Source organism: Cervus elaphus, chromosome 11 (genome assembly GCF_910594005.1).
Source record: "Cervus elaphus chromosome 11, mCerEla1.1, whole genome shotgun sequence".
Taxonomy (NCBI): Eukaryota; Metazoa; Chordata; class Mammalia; order Artiodactyla; family Cervidae; genus Cervus; species Cervus elaphus.
The window spans coordinates 84336526-84355147 of record NC_057825.1 but is presented as its reverse complement, the minus strand read 5'-3'; the positions used below and the strand labels follow the sequence as shown (position 1 = coordinate 84355147).

Genomic DNA, 18622 nt, shown 5'->3' with positions numbered 1-18622 from the left:
TTTCCCTCTTTGAGTGTGCCCAGCTTGGGATATAAAAATGTGGAGTATATCACAGGGCAAGGATCACAGTGTCCTGTCAGTTAAAAGAAAGTAAAATATAAGGTACTTATAAAGTAGGTTCTCAATGCTTTGTGAAAGTTAGCCAACAGTTTAAAAACCACCTCCTCTGTACTTTCCTAACTCAGCCATGTCAATGGAAATACTTGCTGACTTTTCCACTCTCACTTCGAAGTCTTACATTACCCATAGTGTAACTGGTACCTTTCTTCACCTGCCTAAATGATTGCAGTAAAGTTTCCTTTAAATTCCCTGAACCTTAATCTTAAGAAACCAATTTGAAGTATATTATTATTATTAGCAGGGCCTGGAGTTCGCAGTTTTTTTTTAAGTCATTTGGCACGTCTGTTTGGACCTGAAATCACACAAAGCTGCTAAGATCCTTTGGATCCAGGAATCTCCCGGAGGGTAGAAACACCCCTCTCCCCACCTCCCCAACCCTGCGCGCCGCTGTGTCCCCGTCCCCGGCGTTTAGAGGTGTGGGGAGAACGAGCACCCACTGCGCAACTGGGCTGGGTTGTTCTGCAATGGGACTCGCTCCAGGAATGAGAGCTGCATTTAGCTTCTTGGCCACTAGGATCCCAGAGTAAATTACTTCTCAGGTCTCTAAATAGTACACTGGAGATTCGAAAGAACTGATGCCATTTCTAAAGCCGCCCAACTTCCTCCCAGGAAGTTACTCCCACGCTGAGACTCTGACTTCATGACCTACCACAACCAGATTTAGAACCGGAACCATCTATGTAGGAAGGTTATCTCCTGGCAGAAATGGAAAAGTCCAACTGTCATACAGTTTCTAGCAGATTTTAGTTTTTATAACCTTTGCCAGAGGAAAGGAAGTAGGGAGTCTGAAAATCCTTTCTTTTCATCATGGTCAGATTCAGAGCAGCACCTGAACCGCTGCACCCGTGACGCCTGAAAGACTAAATTGGACTTGTAGAGAGGAGGAAAATGACACGGTTTTAGTATCTAGGTTTCTCCCCAGCTGTTAATTAGCTTTATGGTGTAATTAGTAAAATAGCTCAAGAGGAGAAGCAAAATCCAACTTTTAATGGCCTGGTAAGCCTTTTTTCTTATCTTAAAAAGAAGTGAAGTAGCAAGGTTCAGGCAGTGGAAGAGGTCAGTTCAAAAGGAGTTAACATTTCAAAATCTCATCACTTCTTCCTCCTCTCTTTTCATATAACCAGAATCAAGAAAAAGGGGAAAAAAGAAAATCCACACCGACTTTTCCAAACTCCATCACTGAAAGAGATCACATATTTTTATTGTAGTCAGACAGAATGCAAGATAATGTTGCTTCTGTTTGAATCCAAAAATATAAGATGTTTGTCTGATCGCTCCATGAGTTAAACACCTAGCCTGTGACTCACAATGCTGATACTGATGCAGAATAACCCTTCATCCTCTAGCAGGGAGGGACCTTTCTTTCTGATAGAGGCTAAAAGTCATTTCAAACCAATCTGATGGATAAGATAGAGGCAAGACCTGAGGAAACCAAATACCAAAGCTGACCTCAACCAAGGAGTGGCCATAAAATAGTAACTGTCTTCCTTGCTTGTTTCAAAATTTGACTCTGGATGTCCTTGCAGAAGAAAACTTCCAAAGCCATATGGAGCAAGGGCAGTACTGCTGGAGTGTGTTTGTAGCCCTTGACAATGACTGTTTTAGAAGGGGATCATTTGGGTATATAGCTCCTAATGTGTTTGCTTAAAAAATAAGCCTTATGATATTAGTGTCCTACCTCACGTTTTCCTTGGAACATTTTTCTCTGATCCTCTTCCTTGAGAGAGAGAGGAGTGTTAAATAGAAATTATCCTGAGAAGAACCAGAGTCCTTAGTAGCCACTGTATCTCCAGTCCTGTCAGGACCGTGCCGATGTCTGATAGTCGGTTGAAGGGTAATCTACCTTTGAAGCCAAAGACATATGTGCATGCTCAGTCAACTGTTTGCGACCCCGTGGACTGTAGCCCACCAAGCTCCTCTGTCCATGGGATTTTCCAGACAAGAATACTGGAATAGGTTGCCATTTCCAGTATTTCCTCCTTCGGGGGAATTTCCCAATCTAGATATCGAACCTGTGTCTCCTGCATTGTAGGTTAATTCTTTACCCGCTGAACCATCAAGGAAGTGTTATAAAGACCTTCAGCCTCATCACATGTTGGGGCAAGAAGCAAGTGCCCATTCTCCAGAGTCATGAGCAGTAGCCACTTTTGTTTGTGTGGCCCAGATCCCTGCCCAGGAACACGCCCCACCCCACCCCCGAGGGTTATCCCACTGGGGACACGGCAGGCAGACGGTGTGCAGCTCTGGAGATGCGTGTGGTTCCCCTTCAGGCCCTGCCACTTCCTAGCCATGCGTTCTGCACAAGTTACTTATTTTTTCTGTGCCTAGGTTTTCTGTGGAATTCCAGTATATCCTGTTCCATTGGGTTGTGGAAAGCATGTGAAATTGACTCATAAAAAATGCTCCATTAGGGAATTCCCTGGTGGTCCAGCAGTTAGGACTCTGTACTCTCACTGCTGAGGGCCTGGGTTCAGTTCCTGGGGAATTAGGAAACTAGGATGCCCACAGGCCTTGCAGCACAGCCAAATGAACAAAAAACAAAAAGCTTGGTTAGCACCGTGCCCAGGACAGAGTAGGTAGTCAATAAGTGGAGGTTATGATTATTATTAGGTATGGAAGAATAAACCTAATGTCACTGTCAGCGTAAGCAACTATTTGGAGTGATGAATACAACAGAATGAAATGGCACAACCCACTCGATAACCAAATATAAACCATTCAGATGCTTTTAGTTGGATAGGTCCCATGTCTCTATTTCTATATCCCTCTTCAATCTTAAAACTTAAAGTGCTTTTATATGGACTTTCAATTAGGCTATGTTGTTTTCCCCAAAAAAGCACAATGACTTTATTGATTATTTATAACCTCAAATCGGGTAAATTAGCCATCATATCTCCCTGTAAATCAAGTAGTTTCTAAAATTTTTTGACAGAGCTTTTCTCACATTGACCCAAAGGTGCCATGGGAGGACATGATCCATCCAAGAAAAGAAGTGAGCATGTGAGAAATAGGGGCATTTGCAGCAACGTGGAGGGACCTAGAGATTATCATACTAAATGAAGTCAGACAGAGAAAGACAAATGCCACATGCTGTTACTTTTATGTAGTATCTAAACTCTGACACAGATGGACCTGTCTATGAAACAGAAGCACACTCACAGACGTAAAGGTCAGACTTGTGGTTCCCAAGGGGGTAGGGGCTGGGAGGGAGTTGGACTAGAATTTGCAGTTGGTAGATGCAGACTATTACGTTTAGAATGGATAAACAACAAGCTCCTACTGTATAACACAGGGATTTAAATCCAATCTCCTGGGATAAACCATAATGGAAAAAAATATTTTTAAAAATGAACGTATGTATATGTAAAAGTTAGTCACTTTGCTCTACGGCCGAGATTGACACAACATTGTAAATCAGCTATACTTCAATTAAAGAAAAAAAATAGCACCGGGATCCATCAGTCAACTGACATTCACAACATACTTTCAGGCCTCTGTTTAGATCATTGGCTTTTCAGATGAAATTTGGTCTAAAGAAAAGATGTTTCTATAAAGCCTCATTAACCAAAATCCTAATTAACTAAAATCTAATCTAGTCTAATCCGGGCCACACAGCAGCCACCCTGGAAAAAATTAGTCAAGGCTTTTTCAAAAACAGGAGTCCTCATTTATTTCACATGAAAATTCCACAGAGTGGAGACCAACCCACATCTTAAATGTAGCTTTGTTTTAAAGCATGTTTGAAAAATCAAACTGTACTATTATGAAATACATTGATTTTGTAACTCAAACTGATCAGATTTGAGGATATCACAGAAAACCACCCCCTGCAAGCATCAGGGGCAGCTTTTTTCTTTTGAAAAAAGAAAACAGGGCTGGCCCTGGACTGAAGTCCGCATCCTCAAGCCGGCCAGCCCTGATGTAAACTGTCCACTGCTAACCATGGCTCACCCCGGGTCAGCACATTGGATTCAGCTTGACCTCCACCTGAAAAAGCTGGAGAGCCCAAAAGCCGTCCACTGTTCCAGAGAGGCCCAGGCATAGTCAAGACCACAGGAAGAGGGCTCTGTGTGTTCCTGGGAGGGTAAGAGAGGGAGCTGTTAGGCAGAGCTCCCAGGTGGCTCAGCGGTAAAGAAACTGCCTGCCAATGCAGGAGACCCCGGAGACGCGGGTTCAACCCCTGGGCTGGGAAGATTCCCCTGGAGGAGGAAATGGCAACCCACTCCAGCCTTCTTGCCTGGAAAATCTCATGATCAGAGGAGCCTGGTGGCTATAGTCCATAGAGTCACAGAGTCGGACATGGCTGAGCATGCATGTAGACAGGGCAGAGAAAGTGGTTTGCTTTGCAGTCAGATGGAGGCAGGAGTAGATTCAGGCTCCACAGCCTGCTGCTTGGTTACATTAGATTCCCTCCTCTTGCTGAACCTGAGGGACTCTGGAGCACAGCGCCTGGGTTCCACAGATGCCCAGCAGTTCTTTTCTTCAGTGCTTGGCCCTCAATCCTTCTTTCAAAACCCTCTCTCTCTCGTCTCTGCCATTTGTACCCTCGGACTTGCAGTCTGTAAGGAGATCAGCTATGAGAGGGCTGGGCATATGGATCTTAGATCTTGCTGTGTGGCCCAGCTGAGTTCTGCACAGAAGCCCAAACACAGGTTTTAGACTTCTGGGCAAACCTTGAGACATCTCGTTCCTGCAGTCAAGTCCCTCTACAAGATCTTTTTTGGATCCGTGTGTGCGTGCTCAGTCGCTCTGTTGTGTCCTCCTCTTCGTGACTCCATGGACTCACCCGCCAGCTTCTCTGTCCATGGGACTTTCGAGGCGAAAATACTGGTATGGGTTGCCATTTCCTTCTCTAGGGGATCTTCCCAACCCAGGGATTGAACCGGGGTCTCCTGCATTGGCAGGTGGATTCTTCACCACTGCACCACCTGGCAAGCCCCAGCAAGAGATGCATTCTCAGCTCCCGCTTTCCACCAGCAGTTGACTGGCATCTGCCTCCCAGCTCTACCACCCCTCGCCTACACCCGTTGTTTGAACCTAATAAGAGAGCTTCCTGATCTCAAGTCAAAGTTAATTCTGTTGAAAATGAACTGAAGTTGAAGGTCAGATGTTTCCAAGACAATGTGCTGAGAACTTGAATGGAATAGAGAGAGATTGGTAGAAGCAACTGGGTATTGGGTCCATGGTAGTCAGCTACCTCCCTGGAGGGGAAGAGCTTCATTATGGCCCCTGAAACTCTTGGGGCTTCACCAGCCTGACTCTGCCTTAGCACCTGTGCATGAAGCCTGCTGTAGCTTCAGTGTGTCGGGTCCCAGTAATGGCTTTCACTGTTTCGTTGTCATCATATTGCTGCTGTGAACTCTTCATCTTCCTTGAATTTAGAAAAAGACTTATTTTTGTAACAAAATCAAATGAGAAAGTTTAGTTTCATCTAATAGGTAGTCAAAGTTCTCCATTCAACCTACTGCCTTCCAAGACAGCCAGAGTAGTTTCTCTCCTCCTTGTATCATTTTATGAATACTCTTTGGGACAGTGATATCATACAGTAAGTTACTGATTGAGTAGTTACAGAGACACCAAGTTATGCTGCAGCTCAGCATTTGATCTCTAGCATGTCTTCCATGGTTTCATTTCTTTTCTTGCAGTCCACTGAAATTCCTCAGAGTGGGTCATCTGCCTTCAGAAAGCATGACCATATTCTTTAGAACCAGGCTTAGACTAAGCTGTTTCCTTCAGAGTGTGTGTGTGTGTGTGTGTGTGTGTGTGTGTTGGGGCAGGAGGGTCAGTATTGGGGATGAGGGGGCAGGTGGGTAATGCATGGACATGTCTGTTTGAGATAATTTACTATTTTTGCCTTTATAAAGAGTAACTCATATTCATTGCAGAAAAAAAAAAGAAAAATTCACCCTTGGTTCTAACAGGTACTTACTGTTAACATTTTCATTTCTTTCTAGACAATTCTAAATTTTTCTCTTTATGTGACTGATCTTATACTACAAATGATGCATTTTAATAGCTGCACAGTATTCTTTCATATATGATTGTACCATGAGTCATTTCAGTAGTCCCAAGTTGTTGGACACAGGTTTTTTTTCCCCCCTAATTTCTTGCTTTTATAAATAATATTGTGATGGACATCTATGTAGACAACCTGTTTGAGGTCTTTTCTGATTATTTCTTTGGGACAGCTGACTGAAAATAGAATTATTTGGTCAAGGAAGTTTGTTTGCAAAGATACATGAGGGATATGCCAGCTTTGCCTGTTATCCCACATCTTCACCACTGGGGACTAAAACGGGTCCCCTTTTACTTCAGGTCAGTTCAGTCACTTAGTCATGTCCAACTCTTTGCGACCCCATGGACTGCAGCATGCCAGGCTTCCCTGTCCATCACCGGCTCCAGGAGCTTGTTTAAACTCATGTCCATTGAGTTGGTGATGCCATCCAACCATCTCATTCTCTGTTGTCACCTTCTCCTCCTGCCTTCAGTTTTTCCCAGCATCAGGGTCTTTTCCAATGAGTCATCCCTTCACATCAGGTGGCCAAAATATTAGAGCTTCAGCTTCAGCATTAGTCCTTCCAATTCAGGACTGATTTCCTTTAGGATTGACTGATTTCATCTCCTTGCAGTCCAAAGGACTCTCAAGAGTCTTCTCCAACACCACAGTTCAAAAGCATCAGTTCTTTGGTGCTCAGCTTTCTTCACGGTCCAACTGTCACATCCATACATGACCACTGGAAAAACCAGAGCTTTGACTAGACGGACATTTGTCAGTACCCTTTTTACTTGTTGAGCCCCAAATCATTTCTGCCCTAGAGGCAGCTTCGTGGTTGCGTTCATACAGAAAAGCAAAGAGTTTGAAGGTCAACCGCTGCACTGTGCTGATTGACCCACTGGAATATCTGGTTTGATAAGGCTTGACCAGGTCCTTGACAGGCTCACCAGCTATTTATTTCTTAAAGCGGAAAAGTGACTCATACATTGGAATTACTTCTGTATCACCTCCCATTCAGGAAACAGAGTCGTCCTTCATGCCTGTGTGCCCCCACCATCTATATCCTGACTGCTGTTTCTCAGAAATCACTCTAAACCTCACCTTCCTCTCCATCTCCATCACCACATCACCATCTCCATCACCACATTACTCCAGGCCCATAGCACATCCCTGTCAACAGCATTCCCATCTTCCTAATCCCATTTAGGCTTCCATACTGTCATATTCCTGGAGAAGGCAATGGCAACCCACTCCAGTACTCTTGCCTGGAAAATCCCATGGATGGAGGAGCCTGGCAGGTTGCAGTCCATGGGGTCGAGAAGAGTCAGACATGACTGAGCGACTTCACTTTCACTTTTCACTTTTACGCATTGGAGAAGGAAATGGCAACCCACTCCAGTGTTCTTGCCTGGAGAATCCCAGGGACGGGGGAGCCTGGTGGGCTGCCATCTATGGGGTCGCACAAAGTCGGACACGACTGAAGCGACTTAGCAGCAGCAGCAGCAACTGTCATATTCCAGAGTTCTCTTCTTGAAGACAAAACTGATTAAGGCCCATTCCCAGCACTACAGGAAGGATCTAAATCTGTCATTGTTCTTCATGGCCCTTTACGATCTGACCCCAGCTTCATCTCCAGCCATCCTGCCTGCAGCCCTGACACCTCCCACTGCCCTTCTAGTGGGGCAGGCTGTTGGACACACCACTGTCTGCTTTCGGTAGCCTTCCTTTCCAGCTTCTTCATCTTCTCCTACTCATCTCTCAAAATAAAACTAGAACATCAAATCTTGCGCAAAGCCTCTCCCAGTTCCCCCAGCAGAGTTAGTTGCTCCGCCCTCCAAGTTGTGTTGTCCAGCTCCACGTTGAATTCACGAAACAGTGGCTGCTGCGTGGCACCTGGTGAGGAGTCCCAGTCAACACAGCCTTTCTCCCCTACTTTTGCTCAGTCTTCTGGGTCAGGTCCTCCAGGTCCTGCCTTTTTTCCCATTGATGATAAATGTTTGTAGAATAAACAATTGAATGTCTTTATAATGTTTACCACATAATAACTATTTTAATATCTTAATATTATGGGTAATTTTAACCTGACTTGTATTAGCATTGATTAGTTAAATGTCTTAAGATGTAATGGGTGTTTTTGCCTCGATCTTAAAATACAGACCAGTGCTTGGCCTTGAGATGAACTTCTTTTATTAAAATGACTCCTCATCCTTTCTGTGGCTCTTTCTCATTGTCTTCTGCCTCTTCTCTAAGAAGAGAACTGGCAAAATAACTCTAGGAGGAAAAAACACAAAGTAGATAAAGTGATAGACGAGATGAGGTGAGCATTATAACCTTCTCCTCCAAGGTCCTTGCACCGTAATGCATTACTCAAATTTTATGCAGTGATATTAGTCCATCATGTGAGCTGTTGAAAGGTGTATGGAAAATGTAATCAGTAATATTGCTTTATGAAGAAATGCTTCCTTTCATAAAGAATCCTCTGCATAATAGACTCCAGATTTGATGGCAAATTTAATGTCCTCAATGAAGTGTTGGCTCGAGGTCAGTGTATTACTTGAATTAAGTTCATTAAGTGATTCTGCTCAGCCATTCACTGTGTAGATTTTGGGTATCTTAATAAAATCACCTCCTCTAAGGATTTCAGATTAGCAAAAACTTCTGAGATGAGTTTGATATGAAAGCCTCCAAATGAATTTTTAAGCTTACTGGTCCATGCACCAGAGCCCTTTCTATAGAGTATTCCCAGATACAGTGAAATACGTTTTTAAAGAGATATTGAAAAAGAATTTCTGCTTAGAACTAGAACTTTTTTTTTTTTTTTCACATAACAGCGGGATACAAATTCTATTCAAGTTCCCAGACTGTAAACTAGGAGATACTGGAACATATTCAGGGATTAAAACAAAGGTGCAAAAATTTCATGGTCTAAAGGTATTGAAATCATACAGAGTCTCTTCTCTTATTGCTGTGGAATTTTTACAAATAGAACTTAACTGTCTCCCTTACTGAACCTCAGGCAACAGTAATGACAGAAATAGTGAAAAAGCATTGGGAAGCAGAGAGATTATGCGTTTAAATACTTGACAGACTCATTTCCATGATTACTTATCACACTCTATTATGGACCGAGACTTCCGTCTTTGGCAACACAAAATATTAGAGTCATGAGACATTATTGGTGCCCTCCATCAGGGGCATATGCTTGAGTGATTGGTAAGAAGAGAGTATGGATTCCAAAGACATATTTCTGCCTGTGATCCTTCTCTGGAAAAGCTCCATGGGAAGCCTCATGCTGGCTCTTCACAGAGTGGTTCCAGCCGCCCGGGAACACTTGACTGCAAAGGGTGTGGGCCTGGTACCCTGCACAGAAATGTCCCTCCTTGCTCCTCAAGCACTGTGAGTTCTGTCCTTTGTGCCTGGGCAGCGAACACCACTCTGGCCAGACCTTCCTACGTGCCTTCCAGGGAGAAACTGAGCTCCCCACCCTACTTCTTCCCTAAGGAACTTTCCTTCCAGATGCCTTTATAATTTTTCATTAACTAGTGACCAGTGGTGAGTGGGCTTCCCAGGTGGCGCTAGTGGTAAAGAACCTGCCTGCCAATGCAGGAGATTTAAGAGAGGCAAGTTTGATCCCTGGGTCAGGAAGGATCCCTTGGAGGAGGATATGGCAACCCACTCCAATATTCTTGCCTGGAAAATCCCATGGACTGAGGAGCCTGGAGGACTACAGTCCATAGGGTCACAAAGAGTCGGACAGGACTGAAGCGACTTAGCATGCATGCAGTGGCGAGTGGAGGTGCTGGTAGAAGCTGAGCATAGGATTTCCCCAGGTTAGTGTAAGTCGCCCCATTATCAGCCTGGCCAGTGACAAGGAGGGGCTGCCCCACCCCCACCCTGTGTCTCTCCATTGATTGACCCCACCTCTGCTTTGCTGGTCATTGGGCCTCACTCTGAGTTCTGGAGGGAATGTGACCACTAGTAATAAGTTCAGATAAACCAGGAGAAGGTGATGAATCAAAGAGAAAGAAACTTTCAAGGTAAAGGTTGGGGGAGGGAGGGTATAAGGACAGCCTGGAAGGACAGAGGAAAAAGAGCAGAATGTGTTACACTGTAAATTCTTGCATCAACCTGGTGGCTCAGATGGTAAAGAACCTGCCTGTAGTGCAGGAGACCTGGGTTCAATCCCTGGGTCGGGAAGATGCTCTGGAGAAGGGAAAGGCAACCCGCTCCAGTGTTCTTGCCTGGAGAATCCCCATGAACAGAGGCATCGCAAACAGTTGGGTTGGGAAGATGCTCTGGAGAAGGGAATGGCAACCCGCTCCAGTATTCTTGCGTGGAGAATCCTCATGAACAGAGGCGTTGCAAACAGTTGGACACAACTGAGCCAATTTTGTGTAAATTATTATATACAAAAACGGACTCATAAAAAATGTATTGTTTTCACAAACCATACTTTGCTGGAAATAATAGGTTGAAATGAGGTTGTTTTTGAAGTAGGTATGTCCTGGTTGATGAGAAGGAAATGCATTCAGCATTCCTGTAAAATGAAGGAAATGGTTATCTCAGTCCAAGTTCCCTGTGGGCGAGCACATGAAACCTGCCGGCTCCCTGGGAGAGGCCATCGTCACTCCTTCCCCCTCCCCTGCATCATCTCGTTACAGAGAGTAACTAGAGATGGGAGTTGTTCCTACAAGGATACTCAGCTGGACTTTTTAATCTCTTTACACATGGAACAAAACCTCTGAACACGTCTCCCTACCTATTTGTGTTTTAGTTTTTTCACGTGGCGTGTTCAATAGCCATACAATGATTGAGTTTATATATTTTGCGATGACCGTCCAGTGACTCTTGGCCAGCGAGTACGTTTCCTGGCTGGTTGCTATAATTACCACCCTGTGTCAGCGTTGATGGCCCTTGAGCAGGTTCAGGCCACAGGATGAGTGTTCCGATGAGTCTGCTGAGCCAGCGGACTGGGGAAGCGGAACTTTCACCCAATGCTGGGCATCCCAGAGCATGCCGTGATTGCGCAGTGCTGTCCCTGCTTACATCTCAACTATGTTGAAAAACTGTGCTTGTCACATGGAGTGACTCCACCATTTGTCCTCTTCTTCCCTAGAGGACACAATCCCAAAGAAGGTGGTGTGCCACTTCAGCGGGAAGGCCTACGCTGACGAGGAGCGCTGGGACATCGACAGCTGCACGCACTGCTACTGCCTGCAGGGCCAGACCCTCTGCTCCACCGTCAGCTGCCCACCGCTGCCCTGCGTCGAGCCCATCAACGTGGAAGGCAGCTGCTGCCCCATGTGCCCAGGTATCTTAGGCTGCCACCCTGCCACTTTTCATCCTGTGATGTTGACTTTAAGAGCAAATTAGAGCAGACTCAGAGCCTCCTGGACCCAACCCTATGGAACTAATTCCTTTGGCCCAGAGAGAGACATGGAGGGTAGCTTGAGAGACTGTGACCTCCAGGTGAGCACCTGATTTTGGTTCCATGCCGAAATTGCTCTGGTCCTTCTGATTGGTGTTCTCTGTCAGTGGCGGGCCTGGTGGGTATACCCTCATGGGTATTAATGACATCTGCCGTATCTGAGCAGCACAGTTTGTGGGCAGTGGTGGCTGAGCCTAGTGACAAAGGTCCATGATTCCATGATCAGACACAGTAGGGGATACACTTGGCATCTCTTCTAAGGTGACTGTCTACCAAAACCAACATGGAAGACTGCCTTTAAAGAACATGATCCTGGCCCAGTCTGTTAGTGCATCAGTTCTGGTTGTCCCAGGCTGTCCTCCCTGAACTTTCCCTCTCTTCCCACCAAGGACAGGAGCCTCAGGGCACACCCCCAGCTGGCTGTTGCAGATAGACCACTTGTCTGCATCTATTTCCACATCCCACCGTTCACATCAGCCCAGTAATCCGCCTCCCAGTTTAAACCTAAGCCCCCCCTCAGCTGCCCAGATCCTCCCCCAGGCCTTCTGGATTCCCTGTCCGTGTCTCCTGCCAAAACAGCTCCTTTGTTTTCTGCCCCTCATCCCAGCAACGCAGGGCCTGAGCCCTTGTCAAGACAGCCTCTGGGCAGTGTTCCAGATCGAAAGCCCTGGATACACAGACCTCGCAGGCAGTCCAGACCACACAGACCGAAGAGAGGGCTCACTCTAGGAGCCCAGGGAGCTCCTTAGCGAGGCGGGAGCCCCTGCATCTTCACCCCGCTTCTGTGTTTCCTTGTAGCACTGCATTAGAGACTCACTCCATGCAGCACAGTGGGCTAGAGGTCACAGCAGCTGAGAAGGGCATCCACGCCATGCACTTGTAAAATGGTACAATCAGTTAAATCTCAAGGGTTTCATTGAGCACAGCACAGGTTTGCCTTTTGTTTAGGTGCCGTATAAGCAAGACAATTCTAAAAATGTCCATTTATCCCCTGAAAAGAAGGGGATACTTAAAAAGGGTCAGGCGACTGAGCCCTCTTCAGATCCCTCATGGTTTAGTCTCCTTGGCCTTGTTTAAGATGTAGACCAAGAGTCAGAAGGCCGCTTCCGTGTATCAATAAGTGCGCACATTGGAGAAACAGAATCTGTAAGTGTTCTGCATGAGAAGTATGAGGAGAAACATGTATTTCCCATCCAAGTTGCTTTATCTAATATGTTTCACCTGTTTCCCAAGTTTCATACCAGTTTTCCTAGTAATATGCTTTTAATGATCTAAATAGTAAAACTTGATCTTATTTATTCAACCAAGATTCATTTCATGCCTACTCAAGTAAGCACTGCTTGAGGCCTGGGGAAGACAGTGAATCCAGCAAGTGCCCATCCACACAGAACTGATGTTTTCTTAGGGAGACACAGGCAGCAAACAAGTAAACAGAACACAAGATGAGGATCGGGCCACAGAGAGACACATAGCCAATCCAGGGTGGGAGAGGAAGGGGCTGGACCGAAGAGGGGACAGGATGTTTTGATGATCCAGGAACACCTCACATTTTGGATGACATTTATAAGGGACCCAGAAGAATGGCAGGAATCATGGATTAGGAGAGAACCTGTGCATATAAGCAGGATGAGAGCCCGATGGGTGGGAATATGCCGTGGATGCTCGGAGAGAAACAGGGAGGCTGTGTGGATGGGACTCCTTGAGCAGGGAGGGTAACCAGAAGGAAGCAGAGAAGTAGCCATGCACCAAAATATGAGATCTCATGAGTGATTTTAGAATTCTATTGAGATAAGATGGAAACTCTGGAGGGCTTTGAGTAGAGCAACGATGGAATGTTACTTGCAGAAGTGGAAGCTGAATACGTGTAACTCTGTGGCTGATTCATATCAATGTATGACAAAACCCACTGAAATGTTGTGAAGTAATTAGCCTCCAACAAATTAAAAAAAAAAAAAAAGAAGAAGTGGAAGCTGAGACCAGGGCAGTAGATGTGAGGTGGGAGAAGTGGCCAGGTTCTGATTCTAGTAAAAGGGTAGATTTGATCGGATTTGAACATGATGTGAGGAGTGGGAGGAAGAGGAGAGACTCCATGAACAACTGTAATGTTTTTGACTAAAACATGGAGTTGCAACTCTGGTGTAAAATCAATTTTATTGGGACATTTTTTTAGTTGGAAATCTCCATTGGACATCTGAGTGGAGGCAGTGAATAGACAGTGAATATCTAGAGCTCAGGAGAGAGATAGGAAAGGTTTCTGTAAACTTGAACGTTGTCATAGATGGGTGGTTTTTAAGCCTTGAGACTGGACGAGGTCACCCAAGAAGTGAGTGGAGATAGAGAGGAAAAGGGAGTCTGGAACTGAGCCCAAGAACCCTCCACTTTTGGGATCTGGGCAGGTCGGGGATAGAAAACAGAAAAGGAGCCCCTGCCACAGGGGAAGACAGCAAGAGCTGTGACCTGGAGCCGCCTGGAGCAAGGGTGGGAGAAGTGCTGGTGGGTGACATCGGGTGGGAAGTAGGGACTGACCGTCATGCATCTGGCGGCATCCAAGTCATTTTGACGAGCCATTTCCCTACAGTGGTGGCAGCAAAGTCTGCTTAGACGGTTTCAGAAAGAAGGGGTGGGTGGTGAATTGGAGATAACCGTGACACATCTCAGCTACAGACCACGGTGCTCAATTCACAGACAGGGTTTTCCTGTGGAGTAGAGGGGTCTGTCTGGGTGGCTTTTACTCGAAGAAAGACTGAGCTGGGCCTTGAAGGACAGGCGGGTTCTCTTCATTGGAGTGAAAGAGTCATCTGACCAAAGACCCTGAGACGGAGGCCAGATGCCCCTGGAATAGGGAGTTCTAGTAGCAGGAGGTAAGGACAGAGAAGACAGCTTTGGTCAAGATGTTTAGGGCTTTAATATTCAAACAGAGAGGTGGATTTTGTCCTTTATCCTTCTTGGGAGGCTCCTTTTTAAACAGATGAAACACAAGATCATGGAGGTGCTCTGGGGAGGCTCACGGGGTCTGCAGGAGGGGCTGAAGCCGGGAGAGACCCGGGGCCAGGACAGCTGTGACCTGCCTTATAGACGTCCGAGGTGTGTGATGACAGGACCCGAGTTCAGGTGATGCTGGCAGGAAGAGGTGGATCCACTCTCCTCAACTGCGAGTGTGATAGAAGAGGGAATGCAGGTTTCACTGGCATCTGTTCACGACTAGAGATTTCTCCAGTGACTTCTCTGTCAGCGTGCACCGTTGGATTGGAACTTAATTTCTGTTAACTCCCCTTTCTGCTTCTGATGTATTATTGATGAATCATTTTTCCATTTTATCTCCACACATTCTGTAGTCAGTTGAGCTCTGCCACTTCACGTTTGACTAAGTGTGGCCTGCCAGGAAGCCTGGGCTCCTGTCCCATTTTCTCGTGGTCTCTCTGTGAAGTTTCAGGTGGCTGCTTCTCCCCCGGATGGTTCAGGCTACTTGTACTTGGTTCTGCCCCCTGCACACATCCACCGACATTCTGAATAGCCCTGCCCTTACCAAGCATGTCCTCCTTTCGCCACCTCTGGATATGAGTAAAAGACTTGTCAACTGGTTTGCTGGTCAATACTCGTGCCATTTTATAGAAAACTGAAGGTCAGAAAAGTTAAGTGAATGATCCAAAGCCACGCAGCTCGTTAGCAGAAGACCTGGGAGTCTTGGACCTAGGTTGACCTGGAGTACCATCCCCCCAAAAATGGTGTCCTTACTTTGCAAGTCCCAAGCACCCCGCCCCATATTCCAGAAACAGACATTTTAAGGAAGGTCAGTCCTACAATGGGCCAGGTCGGTGCATCTGAATTTAAAATATGTCACCACTAAGTTGTCTCCGGTTCCTCTGCAGTTCAGATCAAACTGGACCCCAGTTGTAGTTAACTGACCGAGTGCCCATGATCTGTGCCTCCAGGCCAGGTGACGACGTGTGTCACTCCTGTGTCATCGACAAGGCCAGCAGCTTTATGAAGGGCTCTCGCAGTAAATGTCAGAAGGGTTCTGTTTGAGAGTTGGGGTTGTTGCCGTTTCTGGCCATGGCAGGCCTCGGTCTCGGCATGGAAACTCAGCAGCACCCACACTTCTTTTTGTTTCTCCAAGCATTTTTTTTTTTTTTGAAAGATTTATCCTTTTTGGCAAAAGTGCTCAGAGGTGGCTTCCCTCTTAAGTTCGCATTAAAGGGAAATGACCCTCTCCTCTTAGACCCAAGAACTCTGAACTGAGCTTTGAATATTTGGTGATGAAGGAGGTGGTATGGGTGAACTTTAATCAGAGCTGAACTGAGTTCAGCAGAGCAAATTGATCCAGAGGACAGGCTGTGAGCTGCCCAATGGGGAGATGGAACTCACCACGGGAGGCCCATAAGGGCAGAACTGGTCTTGATCATAACTGTGTGCCCCAGACTTAGCCCGGTGCCTGCCACGAAGGAAGTATTGATGAAATGTTGGTTGAACGATGGTGATTAAGTAACCACGGAGTAAGACAGTCCTCCTCCATACTGGGCAGATCCTTCCAACTTCCCCAGCCATCGCCAGGTAGAGCCTTTCTAAGCACCTGTGGGAAGAGAACGCACACTGTCGAGCCTGTGTGGTGTGGAAGGTTTCACTGAAATCTACCTCCAGGCAGGAATGAGGCACAGGAATTTCAAAGTTGCTTCTCTCTGCTGCTATCCCAGGAAGACCCTGAGCTGACCCCAGCCCTGGGGGGCTCTGTAGAAGTCTTTGCTACTTAGCTGCTGACATTCACAGGTTTTCCATCTGGGTCTCATGTTAGCCTTTTCTCCTGAGGCAGCTGCAGGGCAATGGCAGGTCAGCCCCTGGGGTGATAAGGCAGCTCAAGGCTGTGTGTTGGACCAGGGAGGTCAGGGGCTCAAGACACCATAGCACTGAAAGATGTCATGTAAATGTCAAGGGGTTTTCTTCCCAGATTCCTCCAGGAAATTCATATTGCATATCAAGATGTCTCAGTGGGCAAGCTAAACACCATCCCCACACACAGCCTAGAACCACCTAGCCCAGACCCACCAAATCAGGATCTGTGAGCAGGTTTTATAAGGGCCTCGGGTGTCTCAAATATGATAGAAAAGTTTGGAATCACTAGTTGATACTCAGGCCCGTGCTTCTGTAAGTGAAAATGTTTTCAGTAAACTCTCTTTTTGATGTCAGAGAGTTGTTAAACCTTTCAAAACTCAGGAGCGTCTGGTTCTTGCCATGTCTGAGTACATGCGTGCTAAGTTGCTTCAGTCGTGTCTGACACTTTGTGACCCCAAGGACTGTAGCCTACTCTGTCCAAGGGATTCTTTAGGCAAGAACACTGGAGTGAGTTGCCATGCCCCCCTCCAGGGGATCTTCCCAACCCAGGGACCAAAACCATTGCTCCTGTGGCTTCTGCATTGCTGGCAGATTCTTTATCACTGAGCTACTGGGAGGGGTCTTGAAATTTAACTAAGAAAGCTAAAGCCAAAATGACTTTATTCCTGGGGACAGTAGGAAGACCTGGGCTTTGGATTCAGAGGACTGCATCTGAAGCCTGGCTCTGCCGTTCCTGGATGCATAACCTTGGGCAGTTAATACACAGTGGAAGCTGAGTTCACACTCTCTATCACTGTTCAGTTGTCTCAAATCTGTCTTTTTTAAGGTCCACTTCTTGAAAGACTGGTAACTTTGGGATAGCGATCAATCACTCTGAGCAGAGAGGAATATTCTAACTTATACAAACATATTTCATGTATTTTATTTTGGTCTAATTAGGCTGTTTATTGGGCTTCCCTGGTGGCTCAGATGGTAAAGAATCTGCCTGCAATGCCGGAGACTTGGGTTCAATCCCTGGGTTGGGAAGATCCCCTGAGGAGAGCATGGCAACCCGCTCCAGTATTCTTGCCTGGAGAATTCCATGGACAGAGGGGCCTGGCAGGCTACAGCCCATGGGGTCCCAGAAAGTCGGACACAAGACTGAGCGACTAAGTGGAGCATAGCACGAGGCTGTTTACTAGTATTTAGTATTGCCGACGTTGGGTGACCTTATTATAAAAATCAGTTAGTAATATGGCAGGACTTGGCCAAGGAACGTGCTAGATGCAGACTCCTGTTGTCATGTGTTAGAAAAAGAGGTTCTTAAGAATTACTTCTTTAAAAAGTTGGCTAATTATTGTTAGCCAGTTGAAGTTAGGAATATATTCCTGATATTTGGGGTTAACCGATGTGTCATTCTTCTCAGTTTTGTTTCATGTTGTAGTATCTTGTTGATCAAAGTGTCTGTCTGATTGAGTTAGATAATATAAACATATTTACTCAAGTTCAGTTTCCAGACTGCATGGTCCCAGGGGGAACAGAGCAGACATGTAAGACTTAACTCAGGCAGCGCCTCATGAGGTCTGCTGACGTCCATTCCTTTTGAGGGAAACAGTGAAGGGGAAATGAATACAGAATGAAGGTGCTTTAACTTTTTCACTTCCTGTGATATATTTGATATAAATGAGTCAGCACTCATGGATTGAAGAGCAACAGTTATTAAAGTATAATTTAGCTGATGGAAAGTAAAAGAAATCCTTTCATTTCGGCCAGTGCCCATCAGCTTGCACAAATCTGTAGTCAGCAGCATTTGTTATGAAAAAGCAGAGCTTTTGAGTTTGGTGGAGGAGTAAACTTCTCCTCCCCCTTTTAAATGGCTGTAAGACATGTTTCCCACCCCTGCAAAGGTGGTGACTCTCGGGCATTAATGATGTCAGGGCAGAAACTGGATCTTTTGTGTCCCAGGACATGTTGTATTGTGTTGTATTGAACCGAATGCACCGTCTACCTGGGTTGAGGAGACAGAAGTCAATAAGGTGCTCCCCCCATCATCTCTTACAAAAAAAATGCTCCCTTCTTTTTAGAAATGTATGTCCCAGAACCAACCAATGTACCCATTGAGAAGACAAATCATCGAGAGATTGACATGGAGGTCCCCCTGTGGCCCACACCTAGTGAAAACGACATTATCCACCTCCCCAGAGGTAAGTGCCAAAGTCAGCAGATATCAAGAGTTTATTTCACTGAGGTGCTCAGTTAACGCACAGTGGAAG

The 18622-nt window shown here is 46.0% G+C and overlaps 1 protein-coding gene across 1 annotated transcript in view; it reads left to right on the top strand.

Moving 5' to 3' along the window:
* Positions 1–18622, top strand: part of CRIM1 (cysteine rich transmembrane BMP regulator 1) — a 204277-nt gene that overhangs the window by 179179 nt on the left and 6476 nt on the right. Inside the window, exons 14-15 of the mRNA XM_043918249.1 lie at positions 11232–11426; positions 18434–18553. Of these exons, the coding sequence (XP_043774184.1) occupies positions 11232–11426; positions 18434–18553 (315 nt within the window). The remainder of the gene's footprint in view (positions 1–11231; positions 11427–18433; positions 18554–18622) is intronic.